A 12141-nucleotide genomic window follows, 5' to 3' on the forward strand; every position below is an offset into this window, starting at 1 on the left:
GGAGAAATACGATCCCGAGGACCCACAGCCTGATCAAGTTGACCCACAGCCAGTACAACCTGACAACGAGAAAATGGGTGACGAATTAGAAGTCCAAGTTAAAACTGAAAAAGGAGACTACACGGCTCGCATTCCATCGCAAGGGACGACACGTGTTGTCTTGCCTGAAACAAGTAAAAAATCAGGAACCACTCGCAATTTAAGAGACAGAGCTAAAATTAAGAAACCAGATAGATATCAAGCTCATGCCATTTATGCAGACAAAGAACCTTCAACTTATAAAGAAGCCGTTGAGTCTAAAGAGAAGGAAGAATGGATAAAGGCAATGCAAGATGAGATTGAAAGTCATAAGAAAAATGGGACTTGGAAATACGTGAAGAGGCCAGCCAATGCAGGATTGCTTGACAGTAAATGGGTATACAAGCTTAAACGTAAAATGGATGGAACAATTGATCGATTTAAAGCCCGGCTTGTTATACGAGGGCATAGACAGAAAGAAGGCGTCGACTATTTTGAGACATTCTCCGCCGTATCTCGGTACGAGTCCATAAGACTTCTACTAAGTATAGCTGCAGCAAAGAAAATGCATATCGCACAGCTGGATGTCCAGACAGCCTATCTCTACGGGATTCTAAAGGAGACCATATACATGTCACAACCTGAGGGTTTCCGCAATGGAGATGACTCCATCGTGTGCCTCCTGATCAAGGCTTTATATGGATTGAAACAGGCTGGAAGAACCTGGAATGAAACATTCACCGAATTTCTCGAGATATTCGACTTGCACCCATGTTACTGCGATCCCTGTATATTTGTTGGAGATGTTGATGCAATAATCACTTATCTCAGCTTATGGGTGGATGATTCACTGGTCATTGGAAAAGATAAAAATGCCGTGCAGAAGATCATCGATGCAATCAAATCCTACTTTGAAATAACGATAATGGAGCCCACAGCCTATGTTGGGATGCAAATAATCAGAGATGGAAATGATGGTTTACTTTTGTCACAACCTTTTTACATCCGTAACCTGCTTGAAAAGTACAATATGCTGGAGTGCAACCCGACGAATGTGCCGATGCAACCTCATGCAGGAGAACTCGTCCCAGCCGCAACAATAAACGAGACCCTTCCGTATCGACAGCTCGTTGGATCATTAATTTACCTAGCCAAGTGCACACGCCCTGACATCTCATATGCAGTGTCCCGCCTGTCTCAGTTTATGCACACATACGACGAAACTCACTGGAAAGCTGCAAAGCAAGTCCTCCGCTATTTAAAAGGCACCGAGGAACTCGGAATCAAATACAAACCGTGTGAGGATATGATTCTCAGGGGATATACAGATGCAGATTATGCTTCCGACAAGATGGATAGAAAATCTACAACAGGTTTTGTCTTCATGCTAAATGACTGATTATTTCATGGTCAAGCCAAAAGCAACCCATTGTCTCAATGTCATCAATGGAAAGTGAATATATATCTCTGGAGCGCGTGAAGCCGTTTGGTTACGACGATTTCTAGAAGAATTAGGATTCCCACAAGAGTCCCCAACAATAATTCATGTTGACAACCAGAGTGCAATAAAATTGGTCAAAAATCCAGAGATGCACTCAAGATCCAGGCACATCGATGTCCGGTACCACTACACAAGAGAGCTAGTTAGTACAGGACAGTTGGCAATTGAATATGTACATACCAGTGAACAAATTGCAGATGGATTAACTAAGCCACTACTGAAGACCCAGCATTTCAAGATGAGACACGATCTCAGTATGGAAAGAAATGAGACAAAGGAGAGCAAGGACAACCCAACTAAAGTAAAGAGAGGTCCCCTCCAAGCCAACTTCTCACTGATGAGCCTTCTCACCATCCTTCTTATGTTTATTACGCAAGCTTGTGGGGTGACACATCAGAATGCGATCCCTTTACTATGGAAAAAGAGTCCAATCCCAGTTACAACGGGATATAACCAAGTCCACTTGCTCGTCAAATTCATGAACCCGTGCGAAATTTTAACACAGGATCTACTCCATAAGGATTTAAGTGCCTATGCAACCGAGAAATGTAACAAAATATACGACGAAATGTTCCTGGATGAGCTAGAAAAAATGTGCCCTAAAAGAAAATTCTCCGATCATATTAATTCGCGACATACCAGAGAGATTGGACAAAGAGTGAAGAGAGTCCTCCCATTACTTGCAGTTGGAGTAATAATTGGTGTGACTGTCCTTGTAGCCGGCTTATCAGTTGGTGGAGCAATCAATTCGTTTGTTCAAACTGGAAGAATCTCTGCTTTGCAAGGAACAGTAGCGGAACAAAGAGAGATGCTGGATGAATTGGAACGTCGCGTGGAAATATCGGAAAGAGAGATTGTGAAGCTTAAGGTTAGCCTAAATGCTACACTAGAACAGCTTCAGCTACATCAGCTTGATCACGACGAACTCAAGGGAAAATCCATTGACACCAATTTCGCAATTGCCTACCTTACCAGTCGCCTCATGATAGTCAGCTTCGCACAATCTCAAAAGTGCGAAATATCAGATGACAGAACAAAGCTGTATGTGGACTTGCACAGCAACTGAAATTAACAAAGATTTGCAACTCATCGAGGCAGACTCCTTCGATCTCAAAGTTGAAAGGAAGAATGAAACCTGCGTTCTAAAGTACAAGGGACCCCATAATGCCATCCTTTCTACGAAAGATGACTGCGTATACTCCATCAATGTTAAGGAGCCTACAACCCCCGACCTAATTGTTTCGCCCACTCGAGGATGCACGCCAACAGCGAAAACAAAGAACTCCAATCACTTTGACATAGACCACTGTTATGACAAGAACCTTGCTGAACCATGGGATTTTGTACAAATCAAACTACACCATGGACAATATCATATCTACTGCCCTGGGTCCAATATTACCATTGAGAGGAAGCTGCAACAATGCCCTGCTAGCGTGTTCATCCTTCCAATGAATGCTAATTTTAAAATAAATGATATTGAATTTTCAGGAACTGAATCCAGCCTTGTTCACCAAGAGGTAGTCGACCCACTATTCACGATGAAAGCCAACTGGCACTTGCAGCCTAGTTTCAACTGGACCAGTCTGATGATCAATGGTTCCACTGACGAAGGAGGGTCAATCCACTACCACACAAGCAATGAACCAGCCTGGTCAACAATGGAATGGATCTTAACCCTTTGCATACTAATAATAGTTGCTCAAGCCACTCTTTGTGTTTTCCTTTTTCTGAAAAGCCGGCCAAATGTAATTTCGGTTAGGGCAAATCCAGTGGAAACTGCCGATATTGAACTTTAAAAATTGAGGGATGATGTTAAAATATGCATGTTAACAAAGTTTTCCATATTTATCAATTTTTAAGTTTGTCGACTTTTATGAGGGCTGAGCATTTTCCAACCTTTTTCCCAGGACAAGGGATTAAAAGGGTCCTTTTGTTTTTATGCCTCATTAGAAGGGACACTTCGTTTGAGCATAACTCTGCGTAGTTTGTATGGTCACTTCTGACCACATATTATTACATATGCATGAATGTCTCCTATGTACTGTCAAAACCTTAAAACCAAGTTGTTTAATAAAAATCACCATCAGTCTAAAAATATCTTCCAGCGAGATCATTTTTACTTTCAAAGAATTTGTTGTTCAAGGTCAATTTGTTGAATTAGTCACGTTAAATTAAGAAGATGAATATGTCGATTTCAACGAGATTTAGCCATAAATGGTGACCTCCGTCTTGTTCTGACCGGAAAAATACATAAAATATTTGGTTAAGGTGGCATTATATGCGCCAGTATGCGGGTTTTTAATTTGAATTATTTTGTCTCTTCTTTCCCTTCTTCTATATATTCAAATCGCGATTTTGAAACTTATTCATGTCTGTGGGTTTTTTTAATGAGATAAGATTTTAAGATTTTAATGCACCTAAAAATCGATAATTTTTAGGTTTACAAAATTGCGACTAAAAAATTTTGATTTTTTTCTTGCATGAGGTTATAAATATGAAATAGATGACAAATGATCAGTTAAAACCAAACATTTTGTCATTTAAGAAAAAAATCATAATTCTATTTTGTTTGAATTTGAAGACAAATTCATGGATTCTGAGGACATTATTTATTGTAAATATGACACTAGCTTTCGGAATGCTTATTCCTTCATCAGGTCTTTACAAATTCGATAATTAATTGAAAAAACATGTACATCATTTTTCCGTAATTTTGGATATGAGTATACATTATGTAGCAACTAAGTTACAGGACCAAATTTCAAAAAATTCACAAGTGTTGAGCACCATATACTGTTGACGTTCATTCCTTTAGATGAGTTCATGATATTAGTTGAGCTTCTGATTAGTAGGGCTTCCTTGAACTTTCTTTGAAATTTTCTTGGTTCCTTCATAATCATTTTCAGAGAGGTTGTGTCAATCTGATGGTATTCTTCATTTGAAATCCTTTTGGGATGATGTTTAGTTTCCTACATCTTGTAAGAAATATGATGTGATTATGCAGAGTTGCTTGTTTTTTGGTAATTTGTTCTAATTTTCGAACTTGGGCTACAGCTTCCCCATTAAGCTTTTGTAGTTTTGTTATTATTGACTTCCATCCGCTGTTATAATTTGAAGACAATTAAATCATAATTCTAACTGCAAACTTTGCAGACTCCTAACTTTGCAAACCTAAAAATTAGCGATTTTTAGGTTCATTAAAATCTTCATATTTTAAAAAACCAAGGGAGATGAATAGGTTTCGAAACCGTCATATGAATGCGTGGAGGAAAGGATAGGTGAGACACAGCAATTCAAACTCAAACCCCACATACAAGTACACATTAACAATAAATATCTTGCATATTTTTCGAGCTTCGATATTAACAGATCTTGAATCTCCTCAAAAGCCGTTGATTCGATGAGATTCTGCCTAAAAATACTTTGTTTTTATGCAGCTCAAATTTTAATATTAAGTTTAAGGAAATAGTGCAACAAAAACATATCCAAGATTTTTTAAATATTATTTTTCCAGCGTGACAAAAAATGTCGTCCCTAGACGAGGTCAAATTAGAAAGCTTCCTAGGCTGGGGATCATTCGGGCTTGTATTCTGCACAATTAACAAAGCAACCCGTGAAAAATTTGCTACCAAATTTATATATGAACTCGGACCTGACTATCGCGTTGAACGTGAAGCGCTACTTCTTGGAAAACCACTGCATCGAAACATCGTCGCTGTTAAAAGCCTAACTCAAGAAACATTTCCATTCCGTGAACTCAACAAATTCATAAATTCAGTCGACATCAAAGATGAAGATGGGCAAAGGAGGAGAGAGTCGTTGCTCAAGTTGGCCATAGACTTCGATCCGTTGCCAATTTGTGTTATCAAAATGGAACTGCTCGGCGATAACTTGACCTGGATATCCATCCATTCCGTCGCTGGAATCAATGACCCAGGCTTACAGGCAGTTAAGCTGCAAATCATACAAGATCTTATGAACGGGTTGAAATTATTGCACGATAACAAAATTACTCATCGTGACGTTAAACCGGCTAACGCCCTGTTTGCATATTCTGGGCGTCCGGAACAATTTGTATTCCCGCTAAAAATAGGAGATTTTGGGTTAAGTCGAGAAATATTGGGAGAAGCGACAAAGGAGACTTTGACTGCGAGGCAAGGTACAAAGCTTTACCGTGCTCCGGAAGTCGATACGGGAAACTGCGGGCGGCAAGCTGATCTATATTCCTTGGGGCTGGTTATATTTGAACTTGTAATGCTATTCAAGGAAAAAGAAGAGAGGAACGATAAGTTCAAATTAGTAAAATGTCAAGACTATAGCGTACTAGATTCAGCCCAAATCATTCAGTTTGTATCAATTAACTTAAGGCCATTGATAATTCGAATGGTCCAACCGGAAGTGGTTCATCGTTTGACATCGATTCACGATGTACGCACATTTGTGGACCAAGCAGTCGGAGAGCTTAATTTAATGAACGCCAGCATGTATAACCCTGAAAAACTACCAAAGAAACTGGTGATCGACACTGTAGCACTTATGGGGCTTCTACAGGACCCAAATTCTCAAAGGTTTCTTAGCAACGTCACGTTCAAATCGTATCTGGGTGGTGGTTCGTTTGGGTTTGTTTACCAGACGCACAATTCTGTCATGAATAAGGACACTGCTGTGAAGGTGCTTGTACACAAGCAATCGGAAGGAGATTACCCGATTATGATTGCGCGGGAGACAGGCATAGCTGCATCACTAAATCATAAACACATCGTGAATGTGACTCAGACTCACAATGCAAAACTAACTGCATCAGAATATGAGAAACTGATGGGTAAGATTGCCATCCCTAGGATTAACAAAGAGCAGATTCGCGACACGCTGATACGCAGGGAAACTATAAGCCTTACTTTCATAGAGATGGAGCTTTGCGGTCAAACATTGCGGTCATGGCTGAACACCATGTGCAACGACCCATCGTTGGATCTAATTCTGGAAATGACTCAATTCCTAATTGTGCGCGGAATTCGTGAAGCTCTTGCATACTTGCACTCAAAAAACATTCTCCATCGTGACCTAAAACCAGAAAATGTTCTGTTTACATCTTCTGAGTTTAAGCTTCCAGTGAAAATTGGAGATTTTGGGTTATCCAGAATAATTGATTTCCATGAATCTACTTTAACTTCCAATGTCGGCACATATATGTACATGGCACCAGAAGTTCAAAAAGGTGAACGCTATGGAAAATCTTCGGATTTGTACAGTTTTGGCCTAATCATGCTCGAAGTGCTTGACTTAATTAAATTAAGTGCTCGATCAAAAATATTTAATCAAATTGTTTACGATCAGGAATTTGAGCTTGTTAAACAGTGTCATACAGTTATAATCAATTCTAAGGAGTTAATTATCTCACTAACTCGTAAAAAACCGGCTGATCGACTGAAGGACATTTCCGATGTGAAATTCATTACTGACTTGAACTAGCTGATGAGGCACAGCAAATCATATCAGTTGGACCACATATGTAACTTTAATTTTGCGAACGAGAATACTTAACATTAATCACATGAACATATTTAACTCCTAATCATTTCGTCTTACGGCAACAAACATCATCTTGTTTTTTAAGTCACCCAAATCGAGTTTAACCTAAATGGTTACTTCGATCTGCGTAATTAATAACCACATTTGTATTGATAAATGACACTGAACGATAGATGGATATTGCTTTTTCTTAGGTGAGGCTATGGTTACAGAAAAAATACCTAAGTAAGCATTCCATGACGGTCTGAAAAGTGACCACAGGCCATTATTTTTTCATTTCTCAACCGATTTTGATGAAATAAAAACCCAGAGTCATTTATGATGGTGCTTTATCATAATCGCTTTCTCTCGGTCCGGATTTCTGACCACGTATTTAGTTACTCAAGAAAAACCGTCGCTAGGGTCACTTTCTGGCTTATTATAAAAATGTGGATGAGGTGATCATCGCCACTTCATTAAAATAATGTAATAAATTCACTTATCTTTCATTTAAAATTGGGATGAACAAAATCGGTTGAGAAATGAAAAAGTTTTCCCTTTGACACAAAAAATATGTTGCATATGGTGGGAAGTAGCTTAAGGGGGCTGGTCACATGGCGATGGCAATAGTCGCTAAACTAGCACCTTGAATTAATTGAAAAAACAACAAATAAAAATTACTATTATGGTTGTCCTCTTCAGAAAGAGATCATTACTGGCCGGCGTATGCAAATGTCTGTATGACTCTACCGGCATGGTATTAATGAGCATTACATTTCTGGTAATGAAAATTTACCACACAGAAACAAATTTCTACGAATTCTGTATTACTATCAAATCTATACCAGTATGTAGTATGTATCTACATATATATGTATGCCTCTACCAGACTTTTTAGAGTGTGGTTAATTCATTTCGTTAATAACTAATTATCGTAATATTATCAATTAAAAGCTTAAAATAAACTAAACCTTAAAAAGGATAACTTAGGTGAGACTGGGGTACATATGCGATTAAAAGGATGAAATAACCCCCTCACTCCTCCCACACTGGAGAGAAGGTGTTGGTAAAATGAGCATCACCGCCTTGGGAATGATTTCTGAATTGTTCAAATATAATTAGAAGGATGATGTATCAAAATTTTGCATAAACACACCCCAAAAGTTGAAGGCTAATTAGTTGACTCTGGAGTGTATATTCAGGAAAATTAAATAACCCCCACCCCCACCTACACTTTGGAAAACCACCACCAAGTATCCTCCTTATTTTTCTTACCGAATACAATTCGTACTTACGTGGTACAATAACGCTGATAACAAATTAATACATATGAGTCAGGAACGATGACGCAATAGATTCGGAGTACTCAAATTTAATTTAATTGTGACAAATGCCGTGATATAAGTGCATACTGTATGCTTGAAAGATCATTTGTCCGTCATGGAATCATTCCCAAGGCGGTGATGCTCATTTTACCAACACCTTCTCTCCAGTGTGGGAAGAGTGAGGGGGTTATTTCATCCTTTTAATCGCATATGTACCCCAGTCTCACCTAAGTTATCCTTTTTAAGGTTTAGTTTATTAGTCAAGTCGTTTAGAATATGATTATGTTTAATTGAAATTTTCAACCCTAATCCTAATTTGTTACCTTCAAACTGGTCGGAAGCTATGAAGACTTTTGCATGTTTAAGATATATAAGTATTTATGTATGTATATCATTCATTATTACTATTGATTGTTAGCTCCTCGTTTAATTATGCATTCAAGTCATAGAATTATTACCTCTCTAAGAAACTTATTGTAGTACTTAAATATGTAGCTGTATCTAGAGTGTCGGACAGATGTCTACGTCCACATAGTCGCGTCAATTTCATTTTCAAATTGTCACTGAACTACTGAACCAATTTTCATCATTGATATATCAAATTCTCACAAATTTAACGTAATTTCATAGCACATTATTAGTTTTCCGCTAAAAAATTTATTTTAGGCCAGAGATGTATTTTAATTCAAAATGAAAACAATTGGATGGACAAAAGTCAACGTCCAGTAAGAGAAAACATACAAAAAAAACTGTAATTTATAAGGAATGTTATAACAATTAATTTTTAATATTTGGTTGGGCCTCCGTTCGCTTTAAGGACGGCTACAAGGCGTCGAGTCATAGAGTTTACCAAATTCTTGGTCACATCTTCAGAAATGGTTTCCCAAACTTCACGAATTCTGGATTTAAGGCCCGGAATTCCTGAAAAAGATTGTTTTCTTATTTCTCTTTCAATGTGGTCCCACAGATGCTCAATGGGATTCAAGTCTGGAGATTGGGGAGGCCATTCTAGCTTCGAAATTTTTTTTTCTTGAAGTATTCCATGGTGTACGTGGCAGAGTGTTTCGGATCGTTGTCTTGTTGGAAGACAAATCGTCGTCCAAGTCCAAGTTTTCGAACAGATTCCTGGATATTACGGTCAAGTATTCCCTGGTACCTGTATTGGTCCATAATTCCGTCAACAAATTCCATTTTTCCTGCCCCACTTGAAGCCATGCATCCCCACACCATTACCGACCCGCCGCCGTGCTTAACTGTGGGGTTGAGATTTTTTGGATTCAAAGCTTCTTTTGGATACCTCCACACTCTACGACGCCCATCTGACCCACAGACATTGAACTTTGACTCGTCAGTCCATAAAATATGTCCCAGAATGTTTGTGGCTTGGAAATGTGGTCTCTGGCAAACTTCACTCGTTTGGTTACATTCCTCGGTACAATAAGAGGCTTCCGGACTGCTCTGTGGGATTTCAAATTTCCCTTGTTCAGTGTTCTTTGTATGGTCCTAGGACTAACTTGTTTGTCGAACATCTCCTTGATCTCGGTAGATAGCTTTGGAGCACTAAGTGAGGGTGTAACGTTGACTTTGTTGAGCACGTAGCGTACTTCTCGGTGAGCCAAAATGGGTTTTCGACCACTTCTGACCTTGTTTTGGACTGAACCATTAGCTTTAAAGTTCTTAATGATTGTCTGGATGGTTGTCCTTGCTAATTTATACTTGGTCCATATTTGTCTCTGCGACAGCCCCCTTTTTGTCCACCCTTCCAGTCCTGAATGACAAGATCTCGAATAGCGATAGGAATTTCCTTGCGTGTCGACGCCATCATATTTTTCTGGAAGAAAATTATTTAAAAATTAATGCGGCATATGTTATTGATAGATTTATTAAGTTACCTGATTTTATAAATTGGAGAGATTTTTGTTGTTGACAATTAAAGTGAAGTGGACGTAGACTTTTGTCCGCTCAAATTTCATCCTCTCTCGCTCTGCACTATGATTCTCAGTTTTCCCAGAATTTTCAGAAATAACTCATATGTTTTATGAAATTACGTTAAATTTGTGAGAATTTGATATATCAATGATGAAAATTGGTTCAGTAGTTCAGTGACAATTTGAAAATGAAATTGACGCGACTATGTGGACGTAGACATCTGTCCGACACTGTATAGCATTAAACCAGAGTTCTCTGTTTAATTTGCAAATTTTCACATTTGCCGACTTCGTTACTACTGTAAATAAGAATTTTATTCTGGTCAACATTAATATTGATAATTGTACACAGAGTGGTATTATATTTAGTCAAATTTGAGGTGCATACACACATTAATATTTCGGTGCAAGTATATTTAAATCACAAGATCTGGAACAAATAAATAATTGCTTACTTCTACATCGATTTATTTTGTTTAAGATTTAAGAGCATCTTTCTAAATTAAATATACGAGCATGTGCATGAGCAAACTATTGTTTATTAACTATAGTTAATAAATTTATTTACACAAAAAAGTATTAGTTCGAAGGCGCTAAAAGTAAATATGGGTCTATCGTCCGGGAGGACGAATTCAAGAGTTTTAATAAAACCCTTGAAACCCTTTGAACTACGGTTAAAAGAGCTAAAAAACCTGACAGATCCCAAATAAATTCAAAACTGCATGAATTTCTGAGATCATCAGAAAGTTCAAATTCTATTACAAACATAAGAAATCCCAAAAGCGATGACAGGTTTTAATCCGTGGAAATGAGTGACCTCTCTGAAATGACGACTTTCTTCCTTTTGAAGGACAAGCTAAGATCTTCCCACGGAATGAAACCATTTTTTATCAAACGATCATTGTCGTCGTAACGAACCAAAAGTAATTTTAGTCACACATTTTTTACACAGGGAATAATAATCATGCTTAAGTCATGCAAGTATTTACAATTTGGACTACTTTAAATTCACAGGAATTGGATCACGAACGACATCCGGCTAGCACTCCGTCTTGACCAGAAGAAATTTAACCGTCCACTTTATACAAATTCCAATAATTACCAGAGGTGTCAAGATAGTGAAATAATTACTCCCAAAGCGAATCCTGATTGGTGCACAGGCCTTAATTTTCTTCCGTAAAACAAGATAACCTGCAATGCCGCTACGTTTCGCGAGGTTCTGCACGAATTGGATCGAAACTCTGTTCACCTTTCCGGACAACGTTCCTAAGCAGAGGCTCCCCAAATAAGTTTCCAAGCTGATCAAAAGAAAGTAGAAGTGGCCAAAATTTTGAAACAGCTTCCCATCTCGGAGATATGACATAGAAATAAAAGTGCTGAGAATGTTTCCAATGCCGAAAAGGAGAACTAAAGAGGGCAGAAACACCTCGGAAAGAACCATTCGCTTGACTCTCGATGATCCTTAATTCGTCGTACTTTTTCAATTGTCTCCGTAAAATTGTTGCTCGTGAAAATTTTGAAATTCTTGTAAATTTTGTCCACCTGAAAAGCACAGATGTAAATTTTTCACTTTAAACAAAGGGAAATTATTAATTGATGAAATATTTTCGCATCTCATCTCATTGGTCAAACTTAAAGTTAAGCTAAAATAATTTGTGATGTGATGCTATTCAAAATAGGACTCGCAAATCGGATAAAGCTACTGCTTCGTTTGTTCGGACTTCTTAAAACGAGGATACGAGTATAAATACTGCCCACTTACCTAATTCACAGAGCGCAACGTGCAATCAGGGTTCGCTACCCCGGGTTTTTGTGGGTTGGGGTTTTTGGGGTTTTTGTGGGTTTTTGGGGTATC

The 12141-nt window shown here is 38.2% G+C and overlaps 1 protein-coding gene across 1 annotated transcript; it reads left to right on the top strand.

Moving 5' to 3' along the window:
• The first annotated feature begins 5047 nt into the window (after positions 1 to 5047).
• LOC110856463 (putative ribosomal protein S6 kinase alpha-2) lies at positions 5048 to 6994 on the top strand. The gene has a single exon (XM_022104943.1). It carries the CDS (start codon positions 5048 to 5050, stop codon positions 6992 to 6994), a length of 1947 nt encoding a protein of 648 aa, XP_021960635.1.
• The last annotated feature ends 5147 nt before the right edge of the window (positions 6995 to 12141 follow it).

This window comes from Folsomia candida, unplaced genomic scaffold (genome assembly GCF_002217175.1).
Source record: "Folsomia candida strain VU population unplaced genomic scaffold, ASM221717v1 Fcan01_Sc016, whole genome shotgun sequence".
NCBI lineage: Eukaryota > Metazoa > Arthropoda > Collembola > Entomobryomorpha > Isotomidae > Folsomia > Folsomia candida.

Coding starts and splice junctions, on each gene's coding strand:
- LOC110856463 (XM_022104943.1), top strand. CDS start 5,048: ATGTCGTCCCTAGACGAGGTCAAATTAGAAAGCTTCCTAGGCTGGGGA.